The sequence below is a fragment of the Poecilia reticulata genome, linkage group LG21 (genome assembly GCF_000633615.1).
Source record: "Poecilia reticulata strain Guanapo linkage group LG21, Guppy_female_1.0+MT, whole genome shotgun sequence".
Taxonomy (NCBI): Eukaryota; Metazoa; Chordata; class Actinopteri; order Cyprinodontiformes; family Poeciliidae; genus Poecilia; species Poecilia reticulata.
The window spans coordinates 3754338-3771335 of NC_024351.1; the positions used below are offsets into that span (position 1 = coordinate 3754338).

At 35.4% G+C, this 16998-nt stretch overlaps 2 protein-coding genes across 7 annotated transcripts in view; one reads left to right on the top strand and one right to left on the bottom strand.

Annotated features, from left to right (window-relative positions):
• fsaf1 (40S small subunit processome assembly factor 1) overlaps positions 1-6146 on the top strand; it is a 24001-nt gene extending 17855 nt beyond the window's left edge. Inside the window, exons 2-10 of one of the 3 annotated variants that reach the window (XR_001776125.1) lie at positions 773-937; positions 1339-1454; positions 1667-1747; positions 2744-2839; positions 3592-3678; positions 3750-3781; positions 4494-4623; positions 5272-6017; positions 6067-6146. Coding sequence is in view for 2 of the 3 variants with exons in the window: in XM_008397266.2 (XP_008395488.1) it covers positions 773-937; positions 1339-1454; positions 1667-1747; positions 2744-2839; positions 3592-3678; positions 3750-3781; positions 4494-4614 (698 nt within the window). In the remaining variant the exon portion in view is untranslated. Of the gene's footprint in view, positions 1-772; positions 938-1338; positions 1455-1666; positions 1748-2743; positions 2840-3591; positions 3679-3749; positions 3782-4493; positions 4624-5271 lie in introns of all 3 variants that reach the window. The other 2 variants (XM_008397267.2, XM_008397266.2) reach the window with 2 other exon arrangements.
• Positions 6147-6775: 629 nt separating this feature from the next.
• Positions 6776-16998, bottom strand: part of trim67 (tripartite motif containing 67) — a 55889-nt gene continuing 45666 nt past the window's right edge. For 2 of the 4 annotated variants that reach the window (XM_008397264.1, XM_008397265.2), the window contains 5 exons: positions 15879-16017; positions 14498-14622; positions 13827-14005; positions 11255-11417; positions 6776-10125 (listed from right to left, as the gene is read on the bottom strand). In XM_008397264.1, the coding sequence (XP_008395486.1) occupies positions 10078-10125; positions 11255-11417; positions 13827-14005; positions 14498-14622; positions 15879-16017 (654 nt within the window). In that variant the 3' untranslated portion in view covers positions 6776-10077. The remainder of the gene's footprint in view (positions 10126-11254; positions 11418-13826; positions 14006-14497; positions 14623-15878; positions 16018-16998) is intronic. The other 2 variants (XR_532413.1, XR_532412.1) reach the window with 2 other exon arrangements.

Below are 16998 nucleotides of genomic sequence, written 5' to 3' on the forward strand. Positions count from 1 at the left end.
TTTTTTCTCATTTTGTATTTTAACTAGACCAAACTAGCTGAAACCGACTGATGTAGTAACAACTTAATAATATTAATGTTTTCATTTGTAAAGCGCTTTCATTCAAAGGGCTGAACAGACAAAATGAAACATTGCAGATTAAAAACAGATAAAACAACAGGAAGGCAATAAAACAAATACAGAGTGAACAAGTGGGTCTTTAATTTACCTTTCAGATCATTCACATACTTATTAGTTTATTATTTACCTTCATTATAAACTCATTGTTTTATTTACCAAAAAAGCTACTTTTAATAAGAGTTACAAAGAACAATACTTACACATTCAATTTACAAATAAATCCCGCTGTTAAAGTACAAACCTCTTGTTAGTAGCATGTATTCAAAGTTTGTAATACTATTGACAGTGAAAACTGTATTTTTAAAAAAGAAACGTAAACATTAATTGTAGATATTCAGTCTTCCACTGCTTGTTGTTGAGGGTTTTGTTTCCTGTTTTAGATTGTTTATGTCTGTTAGTTATCTCTCGTGTGGAAATGTTTTATTTTGTTTGTTTTGCTTCTTTTAATGTCATGTGAGTTGCATAATGAGGCTTCTTTTGACAAAAGATGAAATTTCAKGTTTACACCRTCATGACTTGTGCTAAAGTTGATTAATGTCCTAATAAAATAAATTAAATTGCGTTTTCAGTAAATGAAGAAATAGTGTGTTAATAATGTTCTGAGGCTTTAGTTAGATCTGTTTCATGTTCTTTGTTTTGATTTTTGTTTCAGGATCAGAAACAAAAAAGAAGCTCAAAACCCAAAAGAAGAAAAAACGAAAACGATGTGAAGAAGAAGAAAARGAAGAAGAAAAACTTCATGCAGTGAAGGAAACCTGCAGCGACGGTGAAGACAGCAGAGATGCTGAGATTCAGCAACCAAACACCGAACTGAAAGGTTAAAATTCATTATTTATTACTAAAAAGGCCTTAAATTTATTTATCTTAAAGTATGTCCTGAATGTATGGAGCTAAATTAGAGCCATAAAGTTTGTTCAAAAGAAGAAAAAAAAAACTGAAAAATTATTTTGAAACTGGGAAAAAAAAAATTAAAAAACACTTTTCAGATTCAATGTTTTTTTTTTAGTTTCAAAATAAATGTTCAGTTTAAATTTCAATGGCCCCAATCTATCTCCATATAAATGAGCCTCAGTTTGGTGTTAAGTTTACACCACAGCTGTCTTCAAAAGGGCTAAAAATTAAAACTTTAATTGATCAGAAGCCCTGTGGTTATCTTCACATTCCTGATTAGCGCCTGAAGGTTATTTTTCTGATTATTTTTTTATTCTAATTGATCAGATTCAAATGTTCAGCTGCAGAACAAAGTGGAGGTCGTCACATTTCAGGATCCCAGGAAGAAAATCAAAACCAAACAGTCTCCGGTCTCAACCAGGATCCCAGTTAAATCACCACAGGTTGGTCTAAATAACATGTTACTTAAGCTTCATGTGATGTGGTTGAACTAAAACTATATATTTTTAATGCTACAAACTTCTGACTAAAAATGTATTTCTTACAATGGAAACTTTACTTTGTTACTGAATGAACTCCATACAACCTTCCCTGTTTCCTTTGTCATCTCTTATTTCCATCACTTTTCTTCTTCTCTTGTCTTCATCGCCTTCAGGCGTCGCACTCGTCACGCCAGGACTCTCGGCAAGCAGAGCAGAAACAAATCAACCAGGAAGAACAGCTCAGTTTGGAAAAGGTGACGTTATTTAATTTGATTTCACTGGGATCTCGACTGAGTTTATATTCGGGGTGTGTTGGGGCCATTCTAGACAGAAAAAAAGAAGGGGGACTGAATTCCCACCAAAAAACCAAGAAATTTTGATATTGATCTCAAACATTTTCTAAAAAAAGAACTTGGACATTTCCGAGTTTGTCAAAAATTAGCAAGAAAAACTCAGAAAATTTCTAGGAAAAAAAACAAGAACATTTTTGAGTTCCAAAAACTGAAAATTTGCCAATAAATAAATAAATAAATTTGGAAATTTCTTTATTTATTCCAATATTTTAAAATATTGGAAGTTTGCTAGAAGAAATCTCAGAAATTGGAAGATAATCTCAGAAACTTTCTAGAAAAGCCAAGGAARTTTCTGAGCTCCAAAAGTTTATAATTTGCCCGTAAAAAAAAAATCGCCGAAATTTTATAGAAAAAAATTGGAAATTTTTTACTTCAAAAATGTTCTAGAAAGAAACTTGTACAACGGCGTACTAAGGCCGTTGTAGATGGAAAAAAGGAGTACCTTAATGGTTAATCTCTAAAATTTTCTAACAAAAAAGAAAATTTCTGAGCTCCAAAAGTAAAACGAAATTGCAAGAAAAAAAATCTGAAAATTTGAGATTAATCTCAGAAATATTCTAGAAAAACTTGAACATTTGACTTTTAAACCTCAGAAAATGTCCAAAAGTTGAACATTTTTTACTTTTGAAATTCTGATATTTCTAAGTTTTTTTCTCGCACATGTGAGATTCATCTAAATCGTTCTGAGTTTTTTTCTAGTAACTTTTCAAGCTAAAAATTGYCCTTGTTTTTCAAGAAMATTTCTGAGATTAAAATTTTCTGAGTCTTTGTAGGAAATTTACYCCTCGTTTTTCTTTTTGTCTAAAATGGCCGTAACACGGTGTCATATTTTTGTGATGTGTGGATTGCTGTATTTCATATTTATCATTTTAAACTCTGTGATGTCTTCCCTCTCAGGCTCGGCTGGACGTCCATCGGTTTGGAATAACGGGCTACAGGAAGGAGSAGCAGCGCGTTTTTGAGCAGGACAGAGCCATAATGCTGGGAGCCAGAGTAAGACGCTSGGRAAATGTTTTTGGCCATTTACTGATTTATTGTTTCTTATTTTTTGTCATATAATCCAAAAATCTGTCACATAAACATGACATAARAAAATCCAAAAAAAGTAATTAAAATTAAATAATTTATTTTACTATGAGGGAAAAAACTATTCAAACCAATCAGACCCYATGTGAAAAGCTTCGTCATGAATTAACAGCCAAGTTTAACTTCACTCACCGTTTCCAGGCACATTTAAACTGAGCCTGTCTGTCAGCAGGAAGTAGGCAAAACAAACAGAGAAAATATGGAACATCTCAGAAATGTCAGTTTTTTCTAGAAAATTTCTRAGATTAATCTCAACATTTCTGAGGTTGAAAAGTTATAAATCTGCTTGGGGGGGAAAAAAAAATCTAATTTTGAGATAACTGAAAATTCAGAGTTTCAAGAGACAAAAATCTTTTACTTTTGAAACTCCAAAAATCTCAGAAATTTGTGACGTTAATGTCAAAATGTGAGTATTTCAAGCAAATATTTAACTTTTCAAGCTCAGAAATTTCAAMGTYTTATTTAGAATATTTCTGAGATTAATCTAAAACATCTTTTGGCAAAATTTTATTCCTCTTTTTTTTAATGTGCGTAATATCTGAAACATTCTAATAAGACAAAAAATCAGCAACGAGGCAAAYACCATTTCACAATACTGCATATTACTAGCCAGCATCTCGATTCACAGCTTTAATTCCCATCTAATTTTGTGAATGAAGCCTCCAAAGAAGGAGTACATGAATTACAAGGTGCTGCAGGAACAAATCAAAGAGAAGAAGCAGAAACAAAACGAGGAGCTTCAGCCGGTAAGGCCTGCTAGAGGAATGATATTTCACAACAATCAAATTCTGCATGTTGTAATGTATCTACTTTGTAGGACAAGAAGAAAAAGAAGAAGAGTAATCAAAGGTGAGCGAGACCATTTAAATTAGGGGTGTCCAAAGTGTGGTGCGTGGGCCATATGTGGCTCCTGGACTGACTTTGTCCGGCCTACAATTAAAAAATTACACAAGTTGACCTGCCATCACAGCTGGTTGATGGAAATGGAGGTAAAAATATTACAAATTAAAATGTTCTTCTAATGAAAAATGTCTGATGCAATAGAATATATATWTWTTTTTTTTAACATACTTTTTTACATTCTCTTTGGTTTTGTAGTAAATACAGAAACATCTATTGAGTGACTTTAACTCGATGGTACCAAAATCTGCTTTTAATKAATATATTAAACATAGCTAAATACACAAAAATTTAACCCAAATCCTGTTTTTATAGCCGACTTCCTCACAAAAAATTAGCAAAATGAATGTCTTTCTTTTAATAATTCAAATTATGTATAATTATTATATATAATAATTTAAACAAGCATTCTAACAAAATGTCTGACTACTTCGTTTATTTTTATTGTTGTACGCTTAGTTTATTGCTGAACAGGTAAAATCTGATTTTAAATTGTTTTAGAAATTATTGTTTAACTTGACTTTAAAATTTTGGCCAATGTGACAAAAAGTTTGGACACCCCTGCTTTAAATACTTTTCACAGCAGTTTCAAATGTTTTCATTGGACTGATGCAGAGTGTTCAGTAGACGCTCAGTTGTCTTCTTGTGTATTTTCCCTCAGAGACAAAAAGAAACAACCAGCCTCTGGTTCTGGTTCTGGTTCTGGTCAGGTGGGTCAGTTCAAGAACGGCATGCTGATCCTCAGTTCGAAGGAGATCCAGAAAATCAAAGGCAAAAGGTGAAGGGAAAAGGTAAGAAGATGGTTTCAGGGTGTTTTTTTTTTTTTTTGCATCTCAGGCCACCAGAACATGACAGTCTTAAAGGGGACATATTCTGCAGAATTAACATGTTTGTATGTTTTTGTTCTCCCACTTGGGTCTCAACTGTTTCTAAAAACAACCCAAGTGCTTAAAAAAACATCTATCTGGTCTTTGGCAGTAAGTTMATGTTTTTTGGTGTCTGAAACGTTTTAATGAGACAAAAAAATCTCATGACGCTACATTAGCGTCACAAATCAGCAGGCAATGACCCTTCACCTAGTAACCCCAGCAGAACTCAGCCCGTAACCTAGCAACCCCAGCAAAGTTCCGCCTGTAACCTAGCAACCGGAGCTGGTCAGCTCAAAATATGCAGAACTGATCAGACTAAAATGTCATTTTTTAAAGAATGATTTTGTGCAAAATATGTAATGAACATGGTTTTGCCCGTATACCCATTCTAACCCGTTCTAGGACGCATAATAAGTCACCTTCAAGTGAATAAGTAGAAGCTAACCAGACTTCTTGGATGCTAGGAACTTCCCTTTTTAGTGTAACTCACAGATCTTGAACTTTCAAGTCCGCTTAGAAACAAAATAAGTTGAAGGTAATGTTTTTTATGTTTAAATTTTCTGCTTTCAGGTGGGATTAATCCAAAGGAGCAGGACAGAAACGGCAGCAGACGGGAGGAAACAATCCTGATAAGACACTGACCTGTAGCAATAGCTGGAAGGATTCAAGAGTCGGACATCTTGAGCAGGGAATCGTGGCTGGGCGTAAACATGCCAACACAAAGAGACTTGGGCAGATTCATTTCAGACCCCACTTTATTTATTTCCCTTCTTATAAAGTACCCAAAAAAGGAGACAAAGCTGTTTCTTGTATTTTTCATGTTTAGGTTTTAAAAATTAATGGAGTTGAGTCTGTTTTCATCATTTACAAACAATGTAGTCGTACAAAACATTTACATTGGCAGCAGGGGACAACTGGAGGACAAAATTGAGGTAATAAAAAAGAAAAAGTCACATTTTCTTTGATGAATAAATATATATACACAACAGGAGACAGCAGAAGCAAAGCAGTTTTTTCTAACACTCAAGCCTGAATTTACAAAGCTCGTCTCCAGCCTCAACAGGCTTTAGATGTAAACACTTGATGTTAAAGGGACGATGTGAAAGTTGATGATAATGAAAGAACACAGTTGGTCGGGTTGTTTGGGCTGGTTGAGGTCAGTTACTTTTCTCCACGCAGCTTCTTGGTTTGATTTTTGAATTTCAAAATGAGGAGAATGAGAAACGAAGATTCATGACAAAACCTGGATGAATTAATATTAATGTTAATTACCATTGTTAATCAACAAATCTATGTTATGAACARCATTATGACACGTTTGGTCACCTGGGGGACCAAACACACTGGAGTCCCCAGGTGACCCAGGTTTGGTTTAAACATAAATGCGATGGCATATTAGGGTCATTGCAAATAGAAAAAAAAGTACACCCCCCACCAAAAAAAAATAAAATCTAAATTTTGATATGAATCTTTTCTAGAAAAAAATTCTGAGATTGAAAATACAAAACTTTTCAGAAAAACTCAAAGTATTGAGAAAAGTTTTTTTGAAAATGTTGCTAGAAAACCTCCCACAAATTTTGAGATTAATCTCAGAAATTTTCAAGAAGAAAGACGGTCATTTCTGAGTTTCAAAGGCCAAAACTTTTCTAGAATTTTTTTTTTTAGAATTTTTGAGAAAAATCAAAACATTTCCGAGCTTTAAGTAAAAAAATTGCAATAAAAATCTGAAATTTTAAGATTAATCTCAAACATTTTCTAGAAAGAATGTTTTCAATAAAAAAGTCTTTAAAATTTTCTTTTAAAAAAATCTGATATTTTCAATTAATCTCTGAAAATTTCTAGAAAAAAACTTAGAAAGTTCTGAGTTTGAAGAGTTAAAAAATTGCTATAAAAACTCAGAAATTTTTAGATTAATCTCAAAGTTATATAAGGAAATATAAGATTTCTTGCTGGCCAATTTTAACTTTTCAAACTCACAAAATTTCTGAGTTTTTTTCTTGTAAATTTTCAATTTAGAAATGTCCTTTTTTTTCTATAAAATTTCTAATATTTTGGTAGAAATTTACTCCTTTTYTCTATTTACAGTGGTCCTAGTATGCCGYCAGCCATAACTAATTTGATATCTCCACGTTTTAAATTAAAAAAGATACTGTCCTATTTTCCCAGCAACATGAGTTACATCTAAGAAGTGACATTCATAGGTGGGTATCAGGTAAAGGGACATGCTAAACAAGCACAAATACAAAACAACACTTAAACAGGAGAGTCTGCATGTGAATCAAATCCATTACTAGATTCTTGTTTTTTGTCACAACATTTTTTAGGTGAAAAGAATATGTAGCTAAAGTATCATCTGAAATCACTGAAACGTAAGGAGTTGGAGCGCAATAAACAAAATCTGGAGCTCAGAAAGAAAGATTTTCCTTCTTACACAATGGATGTAATGTTCCAGCTCAACTACTTGGCTGAAATCTATTTCTGGTTACAGTAAATTCAGCCACCAGGAAGGTTTTTGATCTGGAGTGGGAGGTGAAAGGAGGGTCAGAGCTGAGCAGTCAAGCTGATAAAAATAAAGCCCTGAGGTGGAAACTGGTTGGAGCAAATCAGGACACAAGTCGCCTTCAGCTGATRCTCACATATTTGACACTTGTCAAAACTCTTACATCCTGACCTCTTTGCCATGCTAAAAATGCTAAATTTGAAAGTTAAATACATACGTTTTAATGTCAATTCAAATGTAAATTTAAAAAAATCACCAGATTACTTTTTATGTTGCAAAATTACTCCTTTTGTTTGTTGCCAAAAGCAACCGAATAACACAATGTTGCTCGGTGCTAACGACCTAGCGGCTATTGTTAGCAACCCTGCTGCCTACAGTGATGTTATGAGCTAAAAAAATAGACTTAAGAGGAACAGAATGAGATAAATGTGAAATATTTAAGCAGACATTTTGGTTTAAAAATATATAATATCGGTTTTGGACATTTTTCTGCTAGTAATGTTAGCAACCTAATGCTAGCAACCGTTGTCTTTATATTTTAACGGCAGCTTTCATTCACCGATGTTGCACCACTGCCGTTGCTAGCAACCTACCTTCCGACAAATGTACTGTGCATAGGGGAAAAAATATGAAGATTGTATATTTATTTTAGTTTAAAAATATATTTTACTGTGTTATGTAGTTTTTTGAGCATTTGTAAGATCATATTAGTGTTGTATTGACTGCTAAACACGATCTCTACTAGTGAAAATAACTACAATTAATCTGTTATTCGGACCCTTGGCAGATTTAGACTTAAAATAATTTTATTTCAAGTATTTTTCTGATAGAAAATGAGACAGAAAATGACAAATTGTGATAGGACTAGTTGTGGCTGCTTTGAGATGAAAAACATCGAGCACTAAAAGTCTAAACAATGGGACGTGTTTCAGAAATAATTAGTAATTACCCTATGTAAATATTAAAAAGGGATTTTAGACAACACCTTTAACAAAGGAAAATAAATATATCATCATATGTTTCATAAATTAGAAGGTTTCCATATTCTTCCACTGGCTTCTTCCATTTAAAAGATAAATATGTTTAGAAAATACAAAACATACCACATGATTTTTAATAAAAACATTACCTGATCGAATGCAGTAAAAATACCAGGTTTTTCCTCCGTTGTGCATTTCAGTTCGTTCACGCTGTTTGTGTAAAATAAAACTGGCATTTACGATATGAGCTGTATACTAGTTCATCATTAAATAACCACATACCTCAAAGCATAATCTACATAACACATATCCCTGATTAAATGCTCAAATATTTTAAATTATGGAGGGAATTTTAACATATTTTCACAATTCAACGAGTCAGTGTTTCAGCTGGATGTCTGAAGAGCTGCCGTTCCCAACATTGGCCAGCAGGGGGCGACCTGTTACAGCTCATAACAACATCACTCATTGCAGAGGCAATAAAACATTATTTACAGAACATTTTCAGACAGTTTGCAAACTTGCTTGTCGATCCATGCTTAATATCACAAGTCACATATCAGTATCTACAGTTTGTCGATTTGCATCCACACATTAGTCCAGTTTTATATGGCAGGTCAGGCTATTCTCACTCATGTTCTTAGGGACAAGAGAAAAAAAAAACAAAGTAGATGTAATAAAACTCAATATTAAACACCTTCATCTTTTAATAACAAACCTTTCCATGGATGTGTTGTGTTCTTAGACGTTGGTAATTTCACGTATCCTACAGCCATCAGGTCACAGTGGTCTGGTTTAAGCTACTGTCCTCTCCAGGTAGCCGTATTTGGTCCCTAATGAAAAATGCAGCAGCAGACGTGGTTCAACCTGACGGGACGGGTACGGAGGAAGATTAGGACCACTGAAATAAAAATATTCTCACTTAGGCCTCAGAATTCTGACTTTAAACTCAAGTATCCAGAGATTATAGTCAGAATCCAGAGAAAAAAGCCAAAAGACAAGAGAGAAAAAAGTTAAAAAGTAAAAATTCTGATAAAAAGAGGGGAAAATCAGAATTTTAATTTAAAAAGTCAGAATTCTAGACTAAAGTCAGAATTGTGAAAAAAGGTCAAAATGTCAGTTTCCCTATTCGTCTTCCGTAGAGTTGGATTTCACTGACACGTTAAAGATGCTTCAGAGTTTCTGAGTTTCTTCAGAGACGAAGAGATGAGCGGAGAAAGAAATTATTTTGAGACACTTCTACCGATCTCATTTAGTGGCTTTTGGCTGTTATAAAATTTACTCAGTTTCGTTTCATATTTATGACAGAGTATTAGGCCCACGCCATGCTAAGAAAATAAAATAAATGAATAAAATTGTTAAATTATAAATTATTTTTCTCAATCAATCTTTGTACCACTTATATAATGTTTTTGGTCAACTTCTACTGGCTTTCGACTTACAGCTAAGAAAATCCAATATAATCATTCACACAGGGCTGTTGAGGCTGGAGGTGTGGGAAAGGTTTGAAGTTAAAGTTGAGCGGTTTCCATTTTATGATTACTGATGCAAACTTTGATACTATTCTCCAAGCTATTTTCTGCACAGTGAGAATGTCTTCTAGCTGTTTGGCTTTACTATTCAAGGCTAGATCCTCATGTTATAAAAGTCGGAACTGGATGGAACAAAAATGAAAACATGAATTCTGTACAATAACTCCAATCATCTGTGTAAGAATGTCCATAATCAATCAGATTTGTTCCTTTGCTATGACATGATGTGTAGTGTCTGAGACGAAACAGCACCTCGAGGAGGATGGGAAGAACCCAACCTGATGTTTCAGGAAAACATAGAGGTGAGTCTGCATGTGACATCAGAGGTTTGTATCCAGGGCACACAGGAAGGAGGAATGAGCTCCTACTGTTTGATATTCTTTGGCACCTCCAGGCCGGTCAGTAAGGTCACCTGAAGGGAAGAAAACAAATAAAAACACTCAGCAAGCGGACGGCTACACGTACATATCTCTTGTTTCACTGGAAGGGCTTCGCTGGATTCACATTTTGCACGTTTTTGTTCTGCCATTTTGGTTTCATCCGTTTCTAAAAACGGTTAAAGCGCTTAAAAAGCCACACATATGTTTTTAGGCAACAAGTTAATGTTCTTTTTGGTGTCTGGAAAACCAGCCATTTCACAAATCAGCAGGTTCTGCCCGTTACCTAGCAACCGAAGTGGAATTCCACCTGTAACCTAGCAACCCCAGTGGAATTCTTCCTGTAAACTAGCAACTAAAGCTGAGCTCTAGAGCAATTTGTCAGCTTTGCTTTTGTAAATCTGGGAAATGAGTCAAAATTCTGGCTACTTTAATGTGAATAAACATATTTTTATTTTTATTTGGATGTCATTGTCTTTCTTTAGTGGTACGTAGACAGTTAGCATAAGAAAGGAAAAATCAAACAATCCTTATCTGCATCTGCAGCTTACAATGTTAAAGTGACGCTTAAACTACTGTATATCCATCTTTTAATTAAAATGACTATAAACAAACTGTTATATTTTTCAAAAATGTATTTTTATCTGCCAGAATAGGAATTTAAAACGCTGGAAGTAATATTTTTAAGCAACCCAGTCAGAGACCTGACTGGAATCTCATAAAAAATATTTGGATTGAGTCAGTGAGCACGCTTTACTGCTAACCTAATCTTTTTTGGTTAGCATTTTTGCTAACTTTAGGAATGCTTAGCACACCTAGCTTTCCCCAAATAAAATTTTCTGGATAAATTGTAAAGCTCTAATTTACCTAGCTGTTTTGTAACTTTTAGCTGAATAAAGTTCAACATTTGTGTTGAAGTTTTAGTTATCGAGATAAGAATATTCAAGTAGAGAGATGTTTATATTCATCCAGGTTTTTTAAAGTAGATTCAGGCTGTTTACTCAGTAGTTTTGGCTCTTAAATCAAGTTCTAGTTGTTCCCAGAGTCTGAAGACAGTTACAGAACCTGGTCTCATAGCAAATGAGCATCAGTCCTAAAAATGGTTTACTGATCCAGACGATGTCAGTAACTTCTCAGAAAATGTTCCAGGCACCAAAAGCCGACCTGAACGTTTCTGTTAAGGCTGACAGCAGGAACAAAAACGCCGTCCAGGTTCTCGAAGGCTGTTTGTCCGTGCTGCTCCTTGTTTATGAAGAAGGTCAGGGTGCGTTTGGTCAGGTCCAGCAGGATGCCCACGGTGGAGCCCTTCATAATGCCCCCCTCCGCTCTGCCAGCACAAACACAGAGAAGATGGCAGGTCACTTTGAACAAGGTGGAACAGGAAAGGAGGGAGCATTTCTAGTTCTTCAACTGCACTATTCCTCTCAAATCTCGCTGCTTCACAGCACAGTGTGAGCTTTCTCCCATTGACTTGGATTCCTCTGATAGAATTTCAACTGGACCAATCAGAGAACAGAAGGAGAAGCTGTGAACAGTGATGTTGATTTTCTGCTCTGTTTAAAAGTTGTAGTCTGCCTGTAGTTTTACCAGTGGCAGGGAAGAAAGTGAAAAAATTAACATTAACAGCCATCTTCTTTGGATGATTGTTTACAGCACAGGTAAGCTTCATAGCATCGAACTGGTGCATTATGTAGGTTGTGGCCAAAAGATTAGATAAGGTTGAAAGGGTGGTATTTTGTAAAATCAACTTTTTTGAGTTTTACATCATGTTATAAAGTTATTTCCTCATAAAAATACACCTGGATTGTTGCTTTGAGTCTTTCGCATGTTTGAGAAATCCTGTAATCTCCATGGTAACCATTCAGCAGTGTAAAACGCCTAGGTGGGCCTAGCCCCGTGTAACCCAGTGTTAAAAACACAAGTAAAATGAATAGATGTTGATTTAATATCTCATTCCACAACGAGATTAAAAAGTATTTAAGTTAAAAAAAATAATGTTTGTAAATATGTTCTTAAATATTGATAATAAAAAAAAGTGCTAAAAATCTTTTAAACCTGTGAAATATCCCTTTAATGATTGCTTTTAGTGACATTTTAAACAACCAATAACTGGCACCGTCTGATTTCACATCAGCCAATCAGGTTGATTGTCCCGCCCCTTTGACTGCTGGCTGAGATTTAGCTCAGATTGCGTCTAACTCCCGTGAGAGCTGAGAACTAACGGTTGTTCCGTGAATCCCCCGTAAGATTCTGTTAAATTCTACGAAAAATCCTGGAAATTGGTAAGACAATGTTAAATTAGTATCTCAGAATTCATAATTCAAAATAGTGAATCTGTTTTTTTAAATTAGATCTCCAAAAGCTTCTAACAGCTGACGTCCGGAAAAATCCCTGGTAGTTTTATAGCATTGAAGCATCGGTGAGTAATCGCACGCGCTCAGCCGTTGGCCCAGTAAATTCACTAAAAATTGGCTAAAATACCTAATAACTGTTCAAATTTAATAAAAAATAAAATTGTATTATACATTTTATATCATTATTATTGTGTATGTTGTATTTTTTCCATGTAAATTTACTTATTTTTCTATTAGTACGTTTTAATATTTCAACGTTGTTAATGTGATGGTGCTGTGATGTGTTCTTATTACTTAGGAACTTTCTATTCTCTGTAGGTCAGAGGTAATGCGGGTTTCTAATCCACATTTTGAATGTTAGACTTAGTGTTATAAATGTACTTTGGCACTTTTAGTTTGAAATTTGAATTGTTACTTAAGCTTTATTGATATTAGCGTCCTGAATTTTAAGCTACTTTACTTTGACCTTCTTCCAGGTCAGGTTTTTTGTTTCCTATGGTGCACTTTTGAAACATTGTGCCAGAGACATCAAGACCAACCTTACAAGAACTTGGATGGTGAGCCCCAGCCCAGAGGACCAAGTGAACTGGTAGACAGTGACCCGACTGGTCACCAGCCGTGAAACACAAAAAAATATTTCACAGACATATTGAAAAGACTAAACAAACTTTGAAAGAACATTTGACAGACACATAAAAGACTGGGTTATTTTTTTTATTAAATTTTTTTTTAAAGCGCGCAATTTTTGTTTATTTGTACAATGTGGATCCACAAATGTTGTTTATATTAAATTCTATTTTTTTATATACATTGTGTGCTCTCCTCTGTTGTTCACACCTAGGCTCCCCCGAATTTAGAATCTCCTGATCAGGCCCAACGTACTTATACTTTTGTAGTGTTGGTATTGCCATCTACTATTAAAAGGTATTTAAAGTAACCCTTCTTGCGGGTTACACCTGCCTTCGAGGACTAAGGTCCTCCTCGGTTATGCAGCTTCCAAGCTGCCGAGCCTCACAAAGATTATTTTTTAGCAATACGTAAAAAATTTTTGGAGTCTGGAAAACGAGCCATTTCAAAMCCCTCCCGATTGTTGAGTCACACTGCGCCTTTACCTAGCAACCTAGCCGAGCCCAGCCCCGTTACCTAGGAACCCAAATGAAGCTCCAGCACATGTGGTCAGCAGGTTTTATTGCAGTATGCGCTGCACAATGGCTTCTGGAAAAGTGTTTTATTGTTAACTGACAATACAGAAACCACTTTCTGCATTTTTGTTGGTTTTGCAGGAGCCTACACTTCTGCTTTTCAAAGATAACCAAATGGCCCAACCTTCCTAAAAACAATGCTACTGTGCTTCTCTACTTGTGGTGACGATAAACTCCTACCTGTTGGTGTGGGAGTTGTTATGCATGAACCAGGACCGGTTGTTGTCCACATACATGGCCCAGGCCTTGTCGTCCTTCCCCAGCATAATTTCTTTCATGGTGTTGATCCTCGCCACGCCGAACGCAGGGTCCGGGTGGTTGTCATAGCGATCAATGGTGACTTCCCAATAGTGACTTCCCTGAAATGTGTGGAAGAATTGTGGAAACTTTCATTTGTTTCCACTACAGATGTGAGCAAAACTCTGTCGATATTGTGCTAATGTCGAAATTGTGGTGTTTCTATTAGATAAGAAACACAAATAAAAAAAGTTTGTTCACTTGGTGTTTTTAAATAGCATTTTACTCCAATTACTCCCTGTTGTCGTCTTCTTTGTCATTTCTGTCAGTAGTTACATCTGGTTGTTGATCACATGACTTGTGTGATGCGAAAACAAAGTGTTTTTATTGCAGTTTTGCAAAATTAACCAATTTCAATATAGCTAAAAAAAAACACCTCATCGTAGCGCCAAAATTTTTAATGAACAAACAAGAGTTTTTTGAATTTCCGTGTTTTTATTAAGCAAATTTATTTTCAAAATGTCAAATTTCACAATTATATGGTCAATGGAAACACAGCTACTGTAATATAATCATCTGGACAGAGAAAATGTTCAAATTAAAACCACCCTTACCTTTGAGAATGCAGCCGTCCCCAGAACCACGCGGTCGTCGTAGCTGCTACACGTAGCCGTCTGGTTCTCATTAGACAGAACGATGTCACGATGAGCCGAGGTGGGGTCAAAGGTGAACCAAGCCACTGTATCGACAACAATAAACTTACCCAAGTTAAATATGTGTGTAAATAAAAATAAATATGCATTTGCTTTAGTGCTTTCTATGAGGTTCTTGGCAAATTTCATCAAATGAAGCCAGCTGACCCGTTGCTAAGCTGGAGACATTTGATAAGTTCAGTTAAATCTTTAATACAATCATAAATGTAGTGCAATAAATACATTATGTAAAGCAGGGACGTCAAAGTCATTTTCACCAAATTAACATCATGAATATTGTTGAAGGGTCAGCTGTACCAGATTTGACAATATTCAGTTAAAGAACTGCATTGATTTGACTGATGTAAAAATACTTAAGCACACGACGTCCACTGGAGTCTAAAGGGCCGCATGAAAGCCTATGACGGCCCAGAATTGGCCCCCGGGCCTCGAGTTTAACACATAATATAAAGGATCCGATGTATTATCATCAATGATGGCATTAAATTGACCATAGAAAAGCGTACAAAGTAAAAGAGAGTTGTTTTAACAAAAACAGGATGCAAAAAGAAAAAAAAAAACTAAACTGGAGAAAGAAGGAAACCATATAATCATGATTGTTGAACTGTGAAAAAGTCAGATGTACTGTGTATAAATGTAGTATAAACGTGCATCTGTTTGCCGCAATCTGATGCGATAATCTTAGATCATAATATCATCTGAGTATAATCTGACTTCTACTCTACTGCTGCCTCAACCTTACTGGATGTCAAGTTATAGTTTGTGAAATCACATTTACAGTTATACAAAAGAGCAAGTATTTCTAAATTATCTTCACAAAACCTATCGAAAAAGAAATAATACAAGTGTGAGTGTAAATGCTGAGTTGGTGGTGTGGCCAACAGAAACTTATTTGGATTTAAAGTGACAGACGCCCTAAATTAGCTCATACTCAAAGGAGGTCAAAATTCAAAAATCCTATTATCTAGAATGATTTTGTGTAAAAAATGTAAGGAGCATGTTTTGTATCGGCCACATATCAATCCTAACCAGTTTAAGGAAGCATACTAGGTCACAATAATGGCAAATAAAAAGTTTGTTCACACTTAAGTATTGAATTATCTTTTTATGCTGGATAAAAATTATTATTTTTTTATTTTCTTAGAGAAAAATTAATAATATTTCCTATTTTTGACTTTCATTTTACGTCTCCTTCACTATTCTTTTTGTACGTCATGTTTTTATAAATAGAAAATTCACACAAACAAAAGCCAAACTGTATGTGCAGAAGTGAGTTATTTACCATCAGAAGTCTTGAGCACCACCGTCTTGCTGTACGGTCCGACTCCGACGGCGTTGTAGGCTTTCACTCTGGCGTTGTAGGAGCTGTTGAAGTGCAGGCCGTCCACCGTGCAGACAGTCTCCTTCCCCACATACACCTCCTGAGGTCCGACATGTCTCGGCATCATTACTAATGCCGTTTACATTAGGGGTGTAGTGATACAATAATTTCACGATACGATATGACATACGATATTCTGGTCACGATATGATATGTATTACAATATTTGTTGAGCGATACAATTCGATACAATTCAGTGCATTTTTACAATTTTCTGAAATATTTTAGAAGGACAGAGTGATTTTAGTGACATTTTATGTTCCATAGACTTGAATTTAGTTAACTGAAAACTGATTAAAAGCACCAACTACACAATACCTGTTTAGAAACTCTGATTGGACAGTCTAACAGTCTGCMGCTGGACAAAATGAATCAAAGATGCAGTGAGAGAATTAGTTTCTKTCATTTAATTCATGTGGATTTKACATAAACTCAAAAGTTTAAACGGTAATCCAGGAGCAGAGTGGGGAGATTATCAGGCTCTGTAGACTCTCAATATGCAAATGATTGCATTTATGTTTTTTCTTTTGGACACTGTGGCTGCATTTTGGACAGGGGCGGATCTAGCCGGGTGGCAGGGGTGGCAGTTGCCACCCCAAACGAGAGCCTCGCCACCCCTGTTGCCACCCCAGCTGGCGACAATGAATTCAATAAATAGTTATGGCAAATCGGACATTAAGCGTATGAAACTCTTTTTTCCCCGAGTACATTGAATGCAACACAATGTAACCTGACACCCACTGCTAAGTAGCGGGAAGTGAGAGAGAAGGACAGAGCGCGAGGCAGCAGCATTGATAGATGTATATGTTACTGGACTGGACATGACGTGATTTATCGTAAGTCACACATGATGCGCCATTGCTGTACATCGAGTCAGAAATATCGGTGGTCAGGAAAATACTGCAGTCACGCAAAGACTCAGAACAACAAACGAAATGTTTAGCAGTTAATTCAACCATAGATAATGGTAATAAGGGCTTCAGATTTCACAGGTGAGGAAAACGTTTTAATTTAAAGAAAA